The sequence below is a fragment of the Mobula hypostoma genome, chromosome 1, assembly GCF_963921235.1.
Source record: "Mobula hypostoma chromosome 1, sMobHyp1.1, whole genome shotgun sequence".
Classification (NCBI taxonomy): domain Eukaryota; kingdom Metazoa; phylum Chordata; class Chondrichthyes; order Myliobatiformes; family Myliobatidae; genus Mobula; species Mobula hypostoma.
In genome coordinates, this window is record NC_086097.1 from 99,365,774 (window position 1) to 99,388,087 (window position 22,314).

The following is a 22,314-nucleotide window of genomic DNA, read 5'->3' on the forward strand; positions in this document are numbered from 1 at the left end:
ATAGATTGTTCCACAAACCCAACAAAAAGGCAGGCATAGCTTGGATAACTTGCTCATCTTCAAAATAGAGCTGTTATCTTTTATGTCCAAGTGCAAAGACATACAGGACTTTAATTGAATGCTTTATTTCAACATTTCCCTATTAGGCAATCTAGTGCTAACTCTGCACCACATTCAACAGTGATGCACTGGAGTGTTAGGTTAGATTTAAGTGCTCATTGAAATCCACAGCCATTTGAGATTAGCACCAACCCATTTAACCACAGTTTACTTACATCATGGACACAACTCTTACAATTTCCTTTGTTGTCTTCAGCAGGTAATTTCCCTTGCAGTTAAGTGACTTTTCTATCCCAGACCCTTCCACACCTTCGGAACACTTCCTTCGCCGTCTGTAATGGTCCTACCCGTTATTTCATCCTCCGTCGGATTCACGCATGCAATCGCCGTTTTTTTGACTTTGTCATGTTAGGCAAAGTTTGCAAGATCCTACATCTATGGACTCCAGAGCCTGCTGGCCATGAAACTAGCAGGCATGAACTTCAGATTGCCTCTGCCGTTGATCTCGCTGGCTCCAACACCTCAGGGCATATTCAAAACCCGGACTCCAGCAACGAGCATGGACACATTCAAAGTGATTGCGCAACCACCAACTGCGACTCCAGCCTTGAACTCCAGGCTGGGTCTTTATGTGCTGCTGTTGTGACTCCTGTCTCCCCTTCCCGCACCAATACTCTGCAATCCCATCTCCTTCAGATCCCATCATCAGCTCCTGGGCCCTCAGAGGCTCCATCTTCCTCTCACCCCAACCCTCCCTTCTCCATTGACACCCTCAGCCTCCCCCCTCCCCCCTCTGATCCCAGCTCTCATCCGTGCCGGGTCTTTACCATCCCCTCTGACCTTCAACTGTCGGAGGCAGAACGCTCTGTCCTCAGTAAGGGCCTCACCTTTGTCCCCCTTCGCCCACACCTCAGCGAGTTCCGTGTTCGCCACGATGCGGAACTCTTCTTCCGCCGTCTCTGTGCCTACTTCTTCGGCAAGGACTCTTCCACCCCCACCGATGACCCCTTCTCCTGTCTTCAACCCTCCTCTTCTTCATGGACACCCCGCTCTGGTCTTCTGCCTGCTCTGGATCTCTTTATTGCTAACTGCCGACAGGACATCAACCGTCTCGACTTCACCGCACCTTGTCCCCATTCCAACCTCACTCCTTCAGAATGCTCTGCTCTCCACTCCCTCCGCACTAATCCTAACCTTATTATTAAACCCGCCGATAAGGGGGGTGCTGTTGTAGTCTGGCACACTGACCTCTACCTTGCCGAGGCATAGCGACAACTCGCGGATACCTCCTCTTATTTACCCCTCGATCGTGACCCCACTAAGGAGAACCAGGCCATTGTCTCCTACACCATCACCAACTTTATCCGCTCAGGGGATCTCCCGTCCACTGCTACCATCCTTATAGTTCCCACACCCTGCACTTCCCGTTTCTACCTCCTACCCAAGATCCACAAACCTGCCTGTCCTGGCCGACTTATTGTCTCAGCTTGCTCCTGCCCCACCGAACTCGTTTCTGCATACCTCGACACGGTTTTATCACCCCTTGTTCAATCCCTTCTGACCTATGTTCGTGACACTTCTCACGCTCTTAAACTTTTCGATGATTTTAAGTTTCCCGGCCCCCACCGCTTTATTTTCACCATGGATGTCCAGTCCCTATATACTTCCATCCCCCATCAGGAAGGTCTCAAAGCTCTCCGCTTCTTTTTGGATTCCAGACCTAATTAGTTCCCCTCTACCACCACTCTGCTCCATCTAGCGGAATTAGTCCTTACTCTTAATAATTTCTCCTTTGGCTCCTCCCACTTCCTCCAAACTAAAGCTGTAGCTATGGGCACCTGTATGGGTCCTAGCTATGCTTGCCTTTTTGTTGGCTTTGTGGAACAATCTATGTTCCATGCCTATTCTGGTATCTGTCCCCCACTTTTCCTTCGCTACATCGACGACTGCATTGGCGCTGCTTCCTGCACACATGCAGAGCTCGTCGACTTTATTAACTTTGCCTCCAACTTTCACCCTACCCTCAAGTTTACCTGGTCCATTTCCGACACCTCCCTCCCCTTTCTAGATCTTTCTGTCTCTGTCTCTGGAGACAGCTTATCCACTGATGTCTACTATAAGCCTACTGACTCTCACAGCTATCTGGACTATTCCTCTTCTCACCCTGTCTCTTGCAAAAACGCCATCCCCTTCTCGCAATTCCTCCGTCTCCGCCGCATCTGCTCTCAGGGTGAGGCTTTTCATTCTAGGACGAGGGAGATGTCCTCCTTTTTTAAAGAAAGGGGCTTCCCTTCCTCCACTATCAACTCTGTTCTTAAACGCATCTCCCCCATTTCACGTACATCTGCTCTCACTCCATCCTCCTGCCACCCCACTAGGAATAGGGTTCCCCTGGTCCTCACCTACCACCCCACCAGCCTCCGGGTCCAACATATTATTCTCCGTAACTTCTGCCACCTCCAACGGGATCCCACCACTAAGCACATCTTTCCCTCCCCCACTCTCTCTGCTTTCCGCAGGGATCGCTCCCTACGTGACTCCCTTGTCCATTCGTCCCCCCCATCCCTCCCCACTGATCTCCCTCCTGGCACTTATCCTTATAAGCGGAACAAGTGCTACACATGCCCTTACACTTCCTCCCTTACCACCATTCAGGGCCCCAAACAGTCCTTCCAGGTGAGGCGACACTTCACCTGTGAGTCGGCTGGGGTGATATACTGCGTCCGGTGCTCCCGATGTGGCCTTTTATATATTGGCGAGACCCGACGCAGACTGGGAGACCGCTTTGCTGAACACCTATGCTCTGTCCGCCAAAGAAAGCAGGATCTCCCAGTGGCCACACATTTTAATTCCACATCCCATTCCCATTCTGACATGTCTATCCACGGCCTCCTCTACTGTAAAGATGAAGCCACACTCAGGTTGGAGGAACAACACCTTATATTCTGTCTGGGTAGCCTCCAACCTGATGGCATGAATATCAACTTCTCTAACTTCCGCTAATGCCCCACCTCCCCCTCGTACCCCATCCGTTATTTATTTTTATACACACATTCTTTCTCTCACTCTCCTTTTTCTCCCTCTGTCCCTCTGAATATACCCCCTGCCCATCCTCTGGGACCCCCCCCCCTTGTCTTTCTTCCCGGACCTCCTGTCCCATGATCCTCTCGTATCCCTTTTGCCTATCACCTGTCCAGCTCTTGGCTCCATCCCTCCCCCTCCTGTCTTCTCCTATCATTTTGGATCTCCCCCTCCCCCTCCCACTTTCAAATCTCTTACTCACTCTTCCTTCAGTTAGTCCTGACGAAGGGTCTCGGCCTGAAACGTCGACTGTACCTCTTCCTAGAGATGCTGCCTGGCCTGCTGCGTTCACCAGCAACTTTGATGTGTGTTGCTTGAATTTTCAGCATCTGCAGAATTCCTGTTGTTTTCTGATTGGAGTTTTGTCAACATTTTAGTCCCTTTTTAGATATTAAGATTGCTGTAATATATTTCCTCTTCCTTAGTAGAGTTGAATATCAACAAAATAATCCCTCATTTGAAATGTTTTGCTGATTCACAGCTCTGGTAAAGAACAACTTAAATCCCACCATCCTGGCTAGGTCAATGGTAATTAAAGGAGAGCTTCTTTAGCTGATCAGGCTGACAAAATGACCTTTACCAAGTTTCTTTGTTGCCCACATTAATACATGTTTGCCACTTACTCATTTTATTGTCATGTGCTCTTCATGATTGTAACCTGAATATCATATACCCCTTAAACCACGACTCATGCCCCCCCTTACCCACCAACGTCCATCTTATGAACCAAGTAAATCAGTTAGTGCCACACCCCAATCTTCAGCTTAGTGGACTTAATGACTAAAAATCTGAGTTCATATTAAATGGGCCCAGTTGAGGCTACAATGGTCAATAAATTTAAAATTTTCATACACACTTGAGTAATAACATTTATTGTCAGAAGCATCTACATGTAGGATTCAGTCAAACTCCAAAGAAAATCAACTATATGCTTACAGAGTCACATCAAACAAATTTGAAAGTAAGTGTCTGTTCTATATTCATAGTCGGTGATGCCATAATATCTGCCCTAGCTTTTGTGTAGTCCAGTTTTTCTAGTAAACATGTTTCTTTAATAAAGATATCTGCCTGCAGGAGTGAACATCACAGTCCTATCCTCTTATAATCAGTGGACACTGCCTGCGGTGATCAGTAAATAATTTTTACCTATTTTGTTTGAAAACCTACTCTTCGATCTAGACATGAAAAATGAAAACACGTTCAGTAAGTGGAAGTGGTTTCATTTATAAGATTTTAAAAACTGATTAAAAAAACCCAAAGTACCTGTGACACCTGCATTCAAGATGAGTCTCAGAATTTTAGAACACAAAAGGGTGAAGGTTTTTCCTTTACCCTATGCCTTCTCTCCAAAAGAACACTCACCTATTATCCTTTTTTATGCCTTTTCCTGTTCAGTCCATCATTTGCTTTGACAGACATAGCAGACATTTTTGCCCTAATATCCTAAATTATTTATTTTTAAAATACGTTTTGTAACATCAATAATGTAATAAAGCTATGTCTTTATTAATTTGTGTGACATTGCTGTAAGATCTCTAGAATTAAAGGGTAAAAGAAGGACTTAGTTCACCAGGATATGAAGCTGTTTACCAAATGGTGAAAAAATATGTAAATATTGAAAAGAAATGTTATGAATTGGATAGAATTAGGTCACACTGTTTTCCAACCCTGCATTGAGCTGTATCAATCTCTACTGGAACATATATTCCCCAACAAACTGGGTATGCAACCTCTTTAAACTAATACACAAGACTGATGAGCAGGTGCGACGTTGCACCAGTAAAGCAGACTGAAAACAGCTGCTCAGCTGATCTCCCTGTTAGGCAATCTAGTGCTAACACTGCATACATGAATTATATCTGACCAGATATCATTGAAAGCTCAGTATTAAGTTATAATAAAGTGACTTCCTGAAGGCCATCCATAGCCTGTTGAGTTAGCCCAGGAACTGGGTCCTCTGTCACCTCGTCAGGCAGTGTGGGTGACAATTCGCATACTCTTGTTTCTGTTGGAGTGCACACTGCACCTTCACAATGCAATTTCTCCCGCTCTTGGGTGAACTTAGTATTCAAGATCAGTTCCGATATCTCCTGAGGCAAGGCCTTCATTTTTGCTTCATACTCGTTCTGAGCCTCCAGCTGGTACTAAATTTAGAAAACAACAAGAGAGAAACAGTTAAATGGGATGCTGAAATGGGATTTTTTTGTACATCATGTTGATTACAGATTGGGTGAAACATTAATTATGCTTAAAGTGAAAGGTCTCTACATGAACTGTTGACTGTTTATTCCTCTCCATAGATGCTGCCCGCCCTACTGAGTTCCTCCAGTGTTTTGTGTGTTGCTCTGAGTGGCTGAGCTACCAGAGGAAATAGGCTTTCTGTCTTATCTGTAACATACTTTATGTTTAACTCCTCATCTTCTGAACTTAGTGGTCATCTCATATTGGGCAGTGCCGCCCTGCTTTTTATAGGGGGAATGCTCGATTATTAAAGATGTTATCTTTCAGATGACATGTGAAATTAAGCCCTTGCCTGCACGCTCATGGATGCATTAGATTCCATAGTCTTACTTAAAGAAGAGAAGATATCACATTGTTGGCATAGTCCATATGATCTTTCAGAAACATAGAAAATAGGTGCAGGAGTAGGCCATTCAGCCCTTCAAGCCTGCACCGCCATTCAGTACGATCATGGCTGATCATCCAACTCAGAACCCTGTACCCGCCTTCCCCCCATACCCTCTGATCCCTTTAGCCACAAGGGCCATATCTAACTCCCTCTTAAATATAGCCAATGAACTGGCCTCAACTGTTTCCTGTGGCAGAGAATTCCACAGATTCACCATTCTGTGTGAAGAAGTTTTTCCTAATCTCAGTCCTAAAAGGCTTCCCCTTTATCCTCAAACTGTGACCCCTCATTCTGGACTTCCCCAACATCGGGAACAATCTTCCTGCATCTAGCCTGTCCAATCCCTTTAGGATTTTATACATTTCAATCAGATCCCCCCTCAATCTTCTAAATTCCAACGAGTATAAGCCTAGTTCATCCAGTCTTTCATCATATGGAAGTCCTGCCATCCCAGGAATCAATCTGGTGAACCTTCTTTGTACTCCCTCTATGGTAAGGGTGTCTTTCCTCAGATTAGGGGACCAAAACTGCACACAATACTCCAGGTGTGGTCTCACCAAGGCTTTTTACAACTGCAGTAGTACCTCCCTGCTCCTGTCCTCGAATCCTCTTGCTATAAATGCCAGCATACCATTCGCCTTTTTCACCGCCTGCTGTACCTGCATGCCCACTTCCAATGACTGGTGTATAATGACACCCAGGTGTCTCGTTGCACTTCCCCTTTTCCTAATCGGCCACCATTCAGATAATAATCTGTTTTCCTATTTTTGCCACCAAAGTGGATAACTTCACATTTATCCACATTAAATTGCATCTGCCATGAATTTGCCCACTCACCCAACCTATCCAAGTCACTCTGCATCCTCTTAGCATCCTCCTCACAGCTAACACTGCCGCCCAGCTTCGTGTCATCCGCAAACTTGGAGATGCTGCATTTAATTCCCTCATCCAAGTCATTAATATATATTGTAAACAACTGAGGTCCCAGCACTGAGCCTTGCGGTACCCCACTAGTCACTGCCTGCCATTCTGAAAAGGTCCCGTTTATTCCCACTCTTTGCTTCCTGTCTGCCAACCAATTCTCTATCCACATCAATACCTTACACCCAATACCATGTGCTTTAAGTTTGCACACTAATCTCCTGTGTGGGACCTTGTCAAAAGCCTTTTGAAAATCCAAATATACCACATCCACTGGTTCTCCCCTATCCACTCTACTGGTTACATCCTCAAAAAATTCTATGAGATTCGTCAGACATGATTTTCCTTTCACAAATCCGTGCTAACTTTGTCCGATGATTTCACCGCTTTCCAAATGTGCTGTTATCACATCTTTGATAACTGACTCTAGCAGTTTCCCCACCACCGATGTTAGGCTAACCAGTCTATAATTCCCTGGTTTTGCTCTCCCTCCTTTTTTAAAAAGTGGGGTTACATTAGCCACCCTCCAATCCTCAGGAACTAGTCCAGAATCTAAAGAGTTTGAAAAATTATCACTAATGCATCCACTATTTCTTGGGCTACTTCCTTAAGCACTCTGGGATGCAGACCATCTGGCCCTGGGGATTTATTCGCCTTTAATCCCTTCAATTTACCTAATTGAATTACCACTTCCCTACTAACATGTATTTCCCTCAGTTCCTCCATCTCACTGGACCCTCTGTCCCCTACTATTTCCGGAAGATTATTTATGTCCTCCTTAGTGAAGACAGAACCAAAGTAATTATTCAATTGGTCTGCCATGTCCTTGTTCCCCATAATCAATTCACCTGTTTCTGTCTGTAGGGGATCTACATTTGTCTTAACCAATCTTTTTCTTTTCACATATCTATAAAAGCTTTTACAGTCAGTTTTTATGTTCCCTGCCAGTTTTCTCTCATAATCTTTTTTCCCCTTCCTAATTAAGCCCTTTGTCTTCCTCTGCTGAACTCTGAATTTCTCCCAGTCCTCAGGTGAGCCACTTTTTCTGGCTAATTTGTATGCTTCTTCTTTGGAATTGATACTATCCCTAATTTCCCTTGTCAGCCACGGGTGCACTACCTTCCTTGATTTATTCTTTTGCCAAACTGGGATGAACAATTGTTGTAGTTCATCCATGCGATCTTGAAATGCTTGCCATTGCATATCCACCGTCAACCCTTTAAGTGTCATTTGCCAGTCTATCTTAGCTAATTCACGTCTCATACCTTCAAAGTTACCCTTCTTTAAGTTCAGAACCTTTGTTTCTGAATTAACTATGTCACTCTCCATCTTAATGAAGAATTCCACCATATTATGGTCACTCTTACCCAAGGGGCCTCTCACGACAAGATTGCTAATTAACCCTTCCTCATTGCTCAATACCCAGTCTAGAATAGCCTGCTCTCTAGTTGGTTCCTCGACATGTTGGTTCAAAAAACCATCCCGCATACATTCCAAGAAATCCTCTTCCTCAGCACCCATACCAATTTGGTTCACCCAATCTACATGTAGATTGAAGTCACCCATTATAACTGCTGTTCCTTTATTGCACACATTTCTAATTTCCTGTTTAATACCATCCCCAACCTCACTACTACTGATAGGTGGCCTGTACACAACTCCCACCAGCGTTTTCTGCCCCTTAGTGTTATGCAGCTCTACCCATATCGATTCCACATCCTCCCGGCTTATGTCCTTCCTTTCTATTGCGTTAATTTCCTCTCTAACCAGCAACGCCACCCCACCTCCTTTTCTTTCATGTCTATCCCTCCTTAATATTAATATCCCTGAATGTTGAGCTCCCATCCTTGGTCACCCTGGAGCCATGTCTCTGTGATTCCAACTATATCATATTCATTAATAACAATCTGCACTTTTAATTCATCCACCAAAGTCTCCAGAAAAGATTGCAGTACCTAGGAAAGTCATTAGTCAAAACTCTATGGGAGTGGGTACATTGCAAAAGTATTTCATTGACTGTGAACTATTCAGAAATTAAAGTGTATCCTTGGAAGAAAAGAGATTTTAGAAATCTCAAAGCAGGAGTCTCAAGCTTTCAGTCCTACACTTTCAAGTGTCTGCACAGGCTACCATGAGATTTAGGTTAAGTGACTTTTCTAATTGGATTTTTGCCAACATTTTAGTCCCTTTTTAAATATTAAAATTATTGTACTATAATTCCTCTTCCTTAATGGAGCTGAATATCTAGAAAGTAATTCCTCATTTGAAGCATTTTGCTGATTCACAGTACAGACAAGGAACAACTTAAATCCCACCATCCTTGCTGGGTCAATGGTAATTAGAGCAGAGCTTCTATAACTGGTCAGGCTGACAAAATGACCTTTACCAAGTTCCTTCGTTGCCCACATCAATACATGCTTGCTACTTATTTGTTTTATTGTCACATGTGCTCTTCATGATTGTAACCTAAATATTATATACCCCTGCTGACTCCAATGCTAGCAGTCCTGATGAAGGGTCTCAGCCAAGATATCGTCTTTACTCTTTTTCATAGATGCTGCTTGGCCTGCTGAGTTCCTCCAGCATTTTATGTGTGTTGCTTGGATTTCCAGCATCTGCAGATTTTACTCTTGTCTGAGATATAGGTTACTTAGGGTTTAGGAAGCAAGGATCAGACAGGCCCTAGAGAGTTACAAGTTAGCCAGCAAAGAGTTTAAGAATGGATTTAGGAGGGATAGAAGGGTCATGAGATGGTCTTGATGAGAAGGATTAAGAAAAACACTGAGGTATTGTACATGTATGCGAAGAAAAAGATGAATAGAGTGAGGATAGGACTGACCTAGATTTTCAGGGGTGTGGGAACTGAAGTGAAAATGCAAAGGATGGGGCAGTTGGTGCATAAGTAGTGGCAGCTTTCAGGGAGTTTATGAGGATGGATGGGCAGATGATAGAGCAAAGAAACACTCAACCAGATGGTTTGAGATGTTCTATTTTAATGCAAAGGGTATCATAAGCAAGGCGGATGAGCTTAAAGCGTGGATCAATACACGGAACTATGATGTTGTGGCCATTATAGACACTTGGATGTCTCGGGGGCAGGAATGGCTGTGGGTGGAAATCAGAAACAGGAAGGGTCAATAACTCCATTGGGTGTTTTTTATAGACCACCTAATAGTAACAGGCACATCAAGGAGCAGGTAGGGAGACAGATTCTGGAAAGGTGTAATAATAACGGGGTTGTCATGGTGGGAGATTTTAATTTCCCAAAGAATGATTGGCATGTCCCAAGAGCGAAGGGTTTAGATCGGGTGGAGTTTGATAGGTGTGTTCAAGAAGGTTTCCTGACACAATATGTAGATAAGCCTACAAGAAGAGAGGCTGTACTTGATCTGGTATTGGGAAATTAACCTGGTCAGGTGTCAGATCTCTCAGTGGAGAGCATTTTGGAGATAATGATCACAACTCTACCTCCGACCTTTACCATAATGCTGGAGAGGGATAGGAGCAGACAATTTGGGAAAATATTTAATTGGGGTAGGGAGAAATATGATGCTATTAGGCAGGAACTTGGGAACATAAATTGGGAGCAGATGTTCTCAGGGAAATGCACGGCTGAAATGTGGCAAATGTTCAGGGAACATTTGCATGGAATTCTGCATAGGTATGTTCCATTGAGGCAGGGAAAGGATGGTAGAGTAAAAGAACCATGGTATACATGGATGTAGAAAATCTAGTTAAGAAGAAAAGAAAAACTTATGAAAAGTTCAAGAAACTAGGTACTGTTAGAGCTCTAGAAAATTACAAGGGTGCCAGGAAGGAGCTCATGAATGAGATTAGGGGAACTAGAAGGGGCCATGAGAAGGCCTTGGCGAGCAGATTTAAGGAAAACCCCAAGGCATTCTACAAGTATGTGAAGAGCAAGAGGATGAGCCATGTGAGATTAGGACCACTCAGAAATGAGAGAGGAAACATGTGCATGGAGCCGGAGGAGGTAGCGGAGATACTTAGTGAATACTTTGCTTCAGTATTCACCAGTGAAAAGGACATTGGTGATTGTGGGGATGACTTACAATGGACTGATATGCTTGAGTGTATAGACATTAAGAAAGAGGATGTGCTGGAGCTTTTGCAAGATATTAAGTTAGATAAGTCACTGGGACCAGAGAAGATATACCCCAGGCTACTGTGGAAAGTGAGGGAGGAGATTTTCAGAGGATACTGAAGGTGTGTTTGTTAGGTGTGTTCAAGAAGGTTTCCTGACACAATATGTAGATAAGCCTACAAGAGGAGAGGCTGTACTTGATCTGGTATTGGGAAATGAACCTGGTCAGGTGTCAGATCTCTCAGTGGAGAGCATTTTGGAGATAGTGATCACAACTCTACCTCCGACCTTTACCATAATGGATTATGAATTTGAATTATGATTATGAACTTAAAGAGGGGTAACTTTGAAGGTATGAGACATGAATTAGCTAAGATAGACTGGCAAATGACACTTAAAGGATTGACGGTGGATATGCAATGGCAAGCATTTCAAGATCGCATGGATGAACTACAACAATTGTTCATCCCAGTTTGGCAAAAGAATAAATCAAGGAAGGTAGTGCACCTGTGGCTGACAAGAGAAATTAGGGATAGTATCAATTCCAAAGAAGAAGCATACAAATTAGCCAGAGTAAGTGGCTCACCTGAGGACTGGGAGAAATTCAGAGTTCAGCAGAGGAGGACAAAGGGCTTAATTAGGAAGGGGAAAAAAAGATTATGAGAGAAAACTGGCAGGGAACATAAAAACTGACTGTAAAAGCTTTTATCGATATGTAAAAAGGAAAAGACTGGTAAAGACAAATGTAGGTCCCCTACAGACAGAAACAGGTGAATTGATTATGGGGAACAAGGACATGGCAGACCAATTGAATAATTACTTTGGTTCTGTCTTCACTAAGAAGGACATAAATAATCTTCCAGAAATAGTAAGGGACAGAGGGTCCAGTGAGATGGAGGAACTGAGCGAAATACTTGTTAGTAGGGAAGTGGTGTAAGGTAAATTGAAGGGATTGAAGGCAGATAAATCCCCAGGGCCAGATGGTCTGCATCCTAGAGTGCTTAAGGAAGTAGCCCAAGAAATAGTGGATGCATTAGTGATAATTTTTCAAAACTCATTAGATTCTGGACTAGTTCCTGAGGATTGGAGGGTGGCTAATGTAACCCCACTTTTTAAAAAAGGAGGGAGAGAGAAGCCGGGGATTTATAGACCGGTTAGCCTAACGTTGGTGGTGGGGAAACTGCTGGAGTCAGTTATCAAAGATGTGATAACAGCACATTTGGAAAGCGGTGAAATCATCGGACAAAGTCAGCATGGATTTGTGAAAGGAAAATCATGTCTGACGAATCTCATAGAATTTTTTGAGGATGTAACCAGTAGAGTGGATAGGGGAGAACCAGTGGATGTGGTATATTTGGATTTTCAAAAGGCTTTTGACAAGGTCCCACACAGGAGATTAGTGTGCAAACTTAAAGCACACGGTATTGGGGGTAAGGTATTGATGTGGATGGAAAATTGGTTAGCAGACAGGAAGCAAAGAGTGGGAATAAACGGGACCTTTTCAGAATGGCAGGCGGTGACTAGTGGGGTACTGCAAGGCTCAGTGCTGGGACCCCAGTTGTTTACAATATATATTAATGACTTGGATGAGGGAATTAAATGCAGCATCTTCAAGTTTGTGGATGACACAAAGCTGGGTGGCAGTGTTAGCTGTGAGGAGGATGCTAAGAGGATGCAGAGTGACTTGGATAGGTTGGGTGAGTGGGCAAATTCATGGCAGATGCAATTTAATGTGGATAAATGTGAAGTTATCCACTTTGGTGGCAAAAATAGGAAAACAGATTATTATCTGAATGGTGGCCGATTAGGAAAAGGGGAGGTGCAACGAGACCTGGGTGTCATTATACACCAGTCATTGAAAGTGGGCATGCAGGTACAGCAGGCGGTGAAAAAGGCTAATGGTATGCTGGCATTTATAGTGAGAGGATTCGAGTACAGGAGCAGGGAGGTACTACTGCAGTTGTATAAGGCCTTGGTGAGACCACACCTGGAGTATTGTGTGCAGTTTTGGTCCCCTAATCTGAGGAAAGACATCCTTGCCATAGAGGGAGTACGAAGAAGGTTCACCAGATTGATTCCTGGGATGGCAGGACTTTCATATGAAGAAAGACTGGATGAATTGGGCTTGTACTCGTTGGAATTTAGAAGATTGAGGGGGGATCTGATTGAAACGTATAAAATCCTAAAGGGATTGGACAGGCTAGATGCAGGAAGATTGTTCCCGATGTTGGGGAAGTCCAGAACAAGGGGTCACAGTTTGAGCATAAAGGGGAAGCCTTTTAAGACTGAGATTAGGAAAAACTTCTTCACACAGAGAGTGGTGAATCTGTGGAATTCTCTGCCATAGGAAACAGTTGAGGCCAGTTCATTGGCTATATTTAAGAGGGAGTTAGATATGGCCCTTGTGGCTACAGGGATCAGGGGGTATGGAGAGAAGGCTGGAGCGGGGTTCTGAGTTGGATGATCAGCCATGATCATAATAAATGGCGGTGCAGGCTCGAAGGGCCGAATGGCCTACTCCTGCACCTATTTTCTATGTTTCTATGTTTCTATGATACAGTGGGACATTAATAGGACACAGAACTGGACTGAGAAATGGCAGATGGAGCTCAATCCAAATAAATGTGAAGTAGTTCATTTTGGTAGGTCAAATTTGAAGACAGAATATAATATTAATGGTAAGACTCTTGGCAGTGTGAAGGATCTGAAAGATCTTGAGGTTCATATGCACAGTACACTCAAAGCTACTGCGTAGGTTGACAGTGTTGTTAAGAAGGCATATTGTGTTTGTGAGTATCAGCTTGTGAGTTCAAGAGCTGTAATGTTACAGCTATATTAAACCTTAGTTAGACCCCACTTGAAGTACTGTGCTCAGTTCTGGTCACCTCATTACAGGAAGGATGTGGTACTATAGAGAGAGTGCAGAGGAGATTTACAAGAATGTTGCCTGGATTGGGGTGCATGTCTTATGAGAATAGGTTGAGTGAACTTGGTCTTTTCTCCTTGGAGCGATGGAGGATAGAGGTGACCTGATAGAGGTGTATAAGATGATGAGAGACGTTGATCGTGTAGGTAGTCAGAGGCTTTTTCCCGGGGCTGAAATAGTTAACACAAGAGGGCATAGTTTTAAGGTGCTTGGAAGTAGATACAAGGGGGATGTCAGAGGTAAGTTTTTGACACAGAGAGTGGTGAGTGTGTGGAATGCATCGCCAGCAGAGACAATAGGGTCGTTTAAGAGTCTCTTAGGCAGGTACATGGAGCTTAGAAAAACAGAGGGCTATGCGGTAGGGAAATTATAGGCAGTTTCTAGAGAAGGTTACATGGTCAGCACAACATTGTGGGCCGAAGGGCCTGTAATGTGCTGTAAATTTCTATTTTTATATGATCAGGGATAAAAGGGGAAATGTGCTAGGAGTCAGAAGATAGGGGATGCCCTTAATGAATATTTTGCTTCAGAATTCACCTATGAGAGGGATCTTGATGAATGTGAGGACAGTATAAAACAGGCTGATATGCTAGAGCATGTCAAATTTATGAAAGAGAATGTGCTGAAACTTAGTCCCTGGGGTTGGATGGGATATAGGCCAGGTTACTTCTGGAAGTGAGGAGAGTTTACTGTACCTCTGGTGATGATCTTTGTGTCCTCATTAGTCACAAGAATAGTACCAGAAGGTTGGAGGGTGGCAAGTGTTATTTCTTTATTCAAGTAAGTTTGTTGGGATAACCCTGGGAATTATAGACTGGTGAGTCTTTTGTCTGTGGTGGGCAAACTATTGGACAGGATTCTTAGAGACAGGGTTTATGAGTATTTTCAGAAGACTAGACTGATTAGGGACTGTTAACATGGCTTTTAAGGAGCAGGTCATGCCTCACAAGCCTGATTAAATTCTTTGAGGAGGTAACAAAACAAATTGATGAAGCTATAGTGTATGTGGGGTATGTAGATTTTTGGTAAGCTACCTATGATAGGTTCATTCAGAAAATCCAGAGGTATGCGATCCAGGGAAACTTGGTTGCATGGATTCAGAATTGGCTTGTTCACTGAAGGCAGAGGGTAGAGGTAGATGGAGCATATTCTGCCTGGAGACCGGTGGCCAGTGGTGTTCTGCAGGGATCTGTCCTGGGACCCCTGCTCTTTGTGTTTTTTTTATAAATGACTTACATGAGGAAGTGGAAGGGTGGGTTAGAAAGTTTGCAGATGACACAAAGGATGGTAGTGGCATAGATAGTGTAGAATGTTGCCGTGGGTTACAACAGGACATTGACAGGATGCAGAGCTGGGATGAGAAATGGCAGGTGGAGTTCAATCTGGAAAAGTGAAGTGATTCATTTTGAAATGTCGAACTTCAAGACAGAATACAGCTTTAATGGCAGGATTCTATAGCAGTTTGGTGGAACAGAGGGATTTTTGGGTCAAAGTACATGAATCCCTTAAAGTTGCCACGCAATTTGGTAGGGTAGTTAAGAATGTGTACGGTGTGTTGGCTTTCATTAGCCGGGGACTGAGTCTGAGAGCCATCAGGTAATGTTGCAGCTCTATAAAGCTCTAGTTAGACCACACAGAACATTGTGTTTAGTTCTGGCCCCCTAATTATAGGAAGGATGTGGAAGTTTTAGAGAGGGTGCAGAGAAAAACTACCAGGAGGCTGCATGGATTAGAGGGCTTGTCTCAGGAGGATAGGTTGAGTGAGCTAGGGCTTTTCTTTCTGGAGGATGAGAGGTGACTTGATAGAAGTGTATAAGGTGATAAGAGCCATAGATAGAGTGGACAGCCAGTGACTTCCTGGGGTGAAAATTACTGATGCAAGGAATCATAATTTTAAATTGATTAGAGGAAAGAATAGGGGGGAAGGGAATGTCGGAGTTAGGTTTCTTTATTCACAAAGAGAATGGCAGGTCCATGGAATATGCTGCCGGGGCAATAGCAGAGGTACATAACAATGACATTTAAAAAACTGAGGCGCATACAGTACATGTATAAAAGAAAACCGGAAGGCTATGTGGGAGGGAAGAGTTAGATTGATTTTAGAATAGGTTATAAGGTTGGCACAACATTGTGAGCCAAAGGTCCTGTATTGTGCTGTACTCTTCTGTTTAGCTTGAACCCTCATCTTTCTCACTCAGAACCATTAAAACTTATTAATCTGAAATATTTTCCACTGGATATTAGGCTGTTGTGAAATCCACCACTTGGATTATGACGCAAACAACAGGAATTCTGCAGATGCTGGAAATTCAAGCAACACACATCAAAGTTGCTGGTGAACGCAGCAGGCCAAGCAGCATCTATAGGAAGAGGCGCAGTCGACGTTTCAGGCTGAAACGTCGACTGCGCCTCTTCCTATAGATGCTGCTTGGCCTGCTGCGTTCACCAGCAACTTTGATGTGTGTTACTTGGATTATGATGTAGGTAGATATGGAAGCATTATGCAGTAATATGAACAGGCCACTCAGCCCATTGAGTCTGTTCCAGCTTTCAATCACTGATTTGATTGTAAACTTAATTCTAGGTTCCTACCAATCCAATAGTGACATTTCACATCCTTACTTATCAACAATCTATACACCCCTTTGGCTTAACAATATTCCAAGATCCTGCTTCCTCCAAAGATACCACACTCAGAAAAACAACAGGAATTCTGCAGATGCTGGAAATTCAAGACCCTTCTAGGGTCTCGGCCTGAAACGTCGACTGCACCTCTTCCTACAGATGCTGCCTGGCCTGCTACCTTCACCAGCAACTTTGATGTGTATTGCTTGACACTCAGAAAAATATCATCTCATTGTCACATTAAAGAAAGTGCAACATTTTCTCCACTTCTATCAAGACTCTTCGGTATCTTACAAGTCTCAATCAAGTTTCCCTTCATTCAAGAACAACATAATGTCAAGCAGGAGAAGGCTAATGAAGACTTCCCCACCATTCATGATGATGGCTGATCTGCCCGAGGCTTCAACTCCTCCGTGCAAGATCCCCATAAGTTCTCAACCTCCCAATCTCCCTCCATTTTAAACACTTCCAGGGTGTCAGCCTCCACAACTCTTTTGAGTAAAGAACTACAGAGATTTATTGCCCTCTGCAAGAAGAAATTTCAGAATTATTGTCACCGGCACAAGTCATGAAATTTGTTATTTTATGGTGGCAGCAGACAATAAAAAAAGTTACAATAGACATGCAGTAAGCAGTGCAAAGGAGGAATAGTGAGGTAGTGTTCATGGGTTTATGGACCGCTCAGAAATCTGATGGCAGAGGAGAAGAAATTGTTCCTAAAATACTGAGTGTTGATCTTCAGGCTCCTGTATCTCCTCCATGATGGTAGTAATAAGAAGAGGGCATGTCCCAGATAGTGAGGGTCCTTCATAATGACTGCTGCCTTCTGAAAATGTCCTCGATGGTGAGAAGGCTTCAAAAAGTGGTATCTCAGTATGTACAGTATATAGTTTTAAGTGACTAGCCACTCACTAGTAAAAACATCTTGACATTTATCCTGTCATGGTCCCTTGGGATCTTAAATATTTCAACGAGACCATCCCTCATTCCTGGTTAATGGTAAGAGTTCATAGCATTAAAAAAGGTTGGGAACCTCTGTTTTAAACAAAGACTAGTAACTCACCTGTTTAGCCTCTCTCGAAAGGATAATCCTCTCGTCCTTCTCCTAAAGGAGCTGACGCAAGTCTAACCTGTTCAAACTTTTCTCATGAGACAACTCACTGATGTGCAGGTATATCTGCTTTCTTTGAACCACTTCCAACATACTAAAAGCTTTCCTTAAGTAAAAATTAGTTCTGCATGCAATATCCGGATGTGGTCTCACCAATACCAAATGACTCTGAAGTGTAACCTTCCCAATTTTGTGTTTAATCCACCTAACAATGCTGGCTGGTATAGTGGCAACAGCGCTGGACTTTGGGGCGGGAGTTCCCGAGTTCGAATCCAGCCGGCTCCCGTGCATGCTTTGCATCTGTGCTGGGTTGAGCGTCGAGCTAACAACTCAACATTGTAAAAAAGAAATTGCCTGCTACAGAAACATCAACAGCAGAAGTTGATGGCCTATGCTCTCTCGTGAGTTGAAAGGCAATTTCTTCTTCCACCTAACAATAAATGATAATATTGATAGCTTTCCTAATTATTTGTGGTACTTGCAAACAAGTCTTCTGCAAAGTATGCTCTAAGACACTCACATTCCTTTATATTTCTGAGCTCTAATCGCACCATTAAAATATTATTATTATTATTAGTTAAAAATTTCTCCTGCTGCCTCTCAAAGTCCAACCCTATGTCCCCGTGTGAGAGGTGGAAATGAGTAAGGCTAGCCAACAGGGCTCTGGTGAAATTGTATAGGCCAATCCCCTGTACAGTGGACACAACGGATGACAGAAACATTGATGAACTCTAGCCATACCATTGACTTTGGACGATGGAGAGGGGAGGACGTAAATGGCCTATGCTTCACTGGGAGCTAAGGGCCCAAGAAGAAGAAGAACTTTTCCTGCTAAAATTAATAATTTCACATTTTCCACATTGTACTCTATCGGCCAGATATTTTGCCCCCTCATTTAACCTCATTTATCTCTTTGTGGTCACTTTATATCCTCCTCAGAAGTTAGTTTCCTATCTACCTTTGTGTCATCAACAGTCTCAGAAATTATATCTTGGCACCCACCTTCATCCGAATCATTTACATAAATTGTAAAATGTTGAGGACCCAGTATCTTTCCCTATGGCGCACCACTTGCTAATCTTGCCAACTGGAAGACAAGAAATTTAAGCCTGTTTTCTGTTTTTCTAGCCCTCTGTCTTTGCCAATACCTTAAATTCTGTTTTCTGCAATAACCAAATGTCTTCCAAAAATCAGTGTAGTTCCTGTTTATTCATTACTTACTCAAATAACTCCACTAAGCTGGTCAAACTTAATTTCCTTTCCCAAAACCATGTTGACCCTTCTTGATTACTATGAGTTTTTCATTGTGACCTGCTCCATAATAATAGCTTCTGACATTTTCCCTCTGAGTCATTAAGCTAATTGGTCTGTAGGTCTGTTCCCCTTTTGAAATGGAACAGTCTTCAAATCTAAGGAGTTTAAGGACATTAAAACCAAAGCATTATCTGTCTCAATGGTCGTTTATCTTAACAATCCAGAATTGAAGTCCATCAGGAACATGAGACATATTAGCCCATTGCTCCCAATTATTGAGTCCAATTCCAAATTTGTATTTACAGTATCTCTGGAGTATTCTTGAATTCTCAAAAATGAAGACTAAGGCAAAAATCTGTTGCTTCATCTGCTTTTTCCTTATTTTCCATTATTAAATATTCATTTTTTGTCAACCCAGTGCTCATTTTATTACATTTCTTGCTTGCTTTTCCTGTATTCTGTTTTACCTTTCCTTATTCATTTTTTAGATTAGAAGAGAACAGGAGAAGGCCACTCAGCCCTCAATCCTACTCCACCACGCAATATGATTACGGTTGATCTTTCCTCGCTCTTTAAATATACCTAATCATCTGGACTCCACAACTCTCCAGGGTAAATAATTAGAGATTCAGTGCTCAGAGCACTTCAGTTTTAAAATGACTGCCCCAAACTTGTAAATGTGTTCCCTTGTTTGAGATGCTTCCACTGATGGAAACATCTTAATATTTACCCTGTCATATTCCATAAGAATCTCAAAAATGTTTTTACAGGAATACCTTTTATACTTCTAAACTCCAAGGAATATAGATTAATTTCTTAAGCTCCTTGTGTTCAGACAACCTTCTCATCCCAGGAACTAGCCAAATGAAACTTTTTTGGAACTGCTTTCAATGTTGGTATATTTTCTCTTAAGTAATGGGCTTAAAACTGCGCACAGTAATGTGGGTGTAGCTTCAGCAATATCCTGTACAATCACAACAATACTACTCTATTTCTAAACTTCAGTCTTCCTGCAGTAAAGGTCAACAGGCCACTTGCTTCAGCTGCTTACTATTTTTTCTTTTGTAATTCACATACAAGAACATGTAGATCCCTCTAAACTTCATTCACTTGCAATATTTCTCCATTTAGATGTTAGTCTGCTTTTCAATTCCTCTTACTGATGCACATAACCTTTCACTTTGCCATATTAAATTCCATGTTTCACCTAGTACTTCTGTATCTAAACAGGTCTATGGCAGATACCATCTCCTCGGCCTTACACTCATCTCTGGAGCACTTGAACAGTGAAGACATCTACATCAGGCTATTATCAGGTTATTGACTAGAGTCTGCTTTCAATACTACTATTCCAAGCAAACTCATCACCAAATCCTGGATCCTGGAAGCGCTGTCACCTTCCTCTGCAACTGGATCTGTGGAATTCATTGCCATAGGCGGCTGTGGAGGCCAAGTCTTTAGGGCAGAGGTTGATAGATTCTTGATTGGTCAGGGCTTGAAGGGATACAGGGGAAGGCAGGAAATAGGGCAGAGAGGAAAATTGGATCAGCCATGATGAAATGTGGAATAGACTCGATGGGCCAAATGGCCTACTTCTGTTCCTATAATTTATGATTTTATGGACTCTTGACTTTCTGTCCAATAGACCACAATCAATAAGGATAGGCAGCAATACCTCTGCCATGATTTTTCTAATCACTGTTGCTCCACAAGGCTGCATCCTCAGCCCCCAGCTCTACTCCCTGTACACTCCGTGGAGAGCATTGTAACTGGCTACATCATCGCCTGGTATGGGGTGGGGCGTGACAGGGGGCTACTGCGGAGGATGAAAGTAAGCTGCAGAGGGTTGTTATCCAGGCTACCTTCAAGGAGCAGTGCCTCAGAAAGGCAGTGTCCTTCATTAAAAACCCCAACCACCCAGGACATGCCCTCTTCTCATTGCTACAAACAGGGAGGAGGTACAGAAGCCTAAAGGCACACACTCTACGATTCAGGAACAGCTTTTTCCCCTCTGCTATACGATTTCTAAATGAACATTAAACCCATGAACACTACCTCACCACTCTTTTATTTCCTTTTTTTTTGGCACTACTTATTTAATTTGACAATTTTATATATATATACTTACTGTAATTCAGTTTCTTTTTCTCTCTATCATCATGTATTACATTGAACTGCTGCTGCTGTTAACAAATTTTATGACATGCCAGTGATATTAAACCTGATTCTCTGACTGTGCTCTAACTATCTCCAAGTTTGCAGTGAGTCGCACATTAAATAATGTAAGTCAGATTACAAGAAGGAGATAGAGAACTTACTGGCGTGGTTTCATGACCACAACCTTTCCCTCAATGTCAGCAATGTCATTGAGTTCAGAAAGGAGGTCGGTGTACAACATGCTGTCTACATCAATGGTGTTGAGGTTGAGAGCTACAAGTTCCTAAGTATGAACATCTCCAATACTCTGTTCTGGTCCAACCACGTTGATGTCATGGCCAAGAAAGCTCACTAATTTCTAGTTCCTCAGGGGCTAAAGAAATTCCACATGTTTCCATTGACCCTTACCAACTTTTATCAATGCACCATAGAAAGAATTCTGACTTAGTATGGCAACTTGGTATGACTTGCTCTGCATGTGGCCGTAAGAAACTGCAGAGAGTTCTGGATATCTCTTAACACATCACTGGAACTAGCCTCTGCTCTATGGACTTTGTCTATGCTTCTCTCTGCCTCAGTGAAGCAGCCAACATAATCAAAGACCCCACCCAACCCAGGCATTCTCTCTTCTCCCCATTCCATCAAGCAGAATGTATAAAAACCTGAAAGCACATACCACCATACCACTAGGCTTATGTAAGGCCCTGGCAAAGGTTTTACTGCTACTGTGGCAGGGTATTTCATGTAACGGTGTTTCTGTAGAAGCCGTGTTTGGGTTACTGTTGGAGATAAGGGATGCTTAGGAAAGTGGGCCATCCAATCAGCAGAGTGGAATGGGGAGAACATTCTAGAACACGCTGGGGGACTGGTTTTGTGAGAGACAACTGGTGGTGGGTCTTTGTTCGGCGGGAGATGAAGAGAGAAAATGCTGAAGAGAACCAGTCATAAGATTCGATCCAGTGGGAAAACGTGGTTCGATGGAGCCCAGGTGCGGAGGTCTGCTGAGGATCGGTGAGTATGACTTTTGGAAGGTTTGAGCTCCAGCCTGTGCACATTTGACTGCTTAACTATAATGGGCCCTTTTGTTTTTTTTCTTCACTAACTCTCTGGTTGTTGACGCTCACAAATACACTCCTTTATAGTTGTATGCAGTGTGTGATCTGTTATTTCATGCTGACTGGCTATTGCAGGGCCGTAAATCACACAACATTCACACAAACCGGCGTCTGGGTGAGCGAGACTTCCCAATGCCATGGATCTGGCAGGACCAAAGTTGTATACTCCCTCGACATACGAAGCCAGAGAAAGGTGGGTTTCTTGCTGTGGAATCCAGTGGCTGTTAGTGAGGGCCTAATGAGCTGCATTTCCACAGACGCCCAGTAAAAGGGGGGTTCACTTATCCTCTCTCTCACTGCTGTCAGACTCTTGAACATGCACTTTGTGCAATA

General features: G+C 43.1%; 1 protein-coding gene across 1 annotated transcript in view; it reads right to left on the reverse strand.

Moving 5' to 3' along the window:
- Positions 1-4,948: 4,948 nt before the first annotated feature.
- The window catches only part of LOC134340389 (1-phosphatidylinositol 4,5-bisphosphate phosphodiesterase beta-2-like), a 186,493-nt gene continuing 169,127 nt past the window's right edge, over positions 4,949-22,314 (reverse strand). Inside the window, exon 31 of the mRNA XM_063037964.1 lies at positions 4,949-5,285. Coding sequence (XP_062894034.1) covers positions 5,034-5,285 — 252 coding nt within the window. The 3' untranslated portion in view covers positions 4,949-5,033. The remainder of the gene's footprint in view (positions 5,286-22,314) is intronic.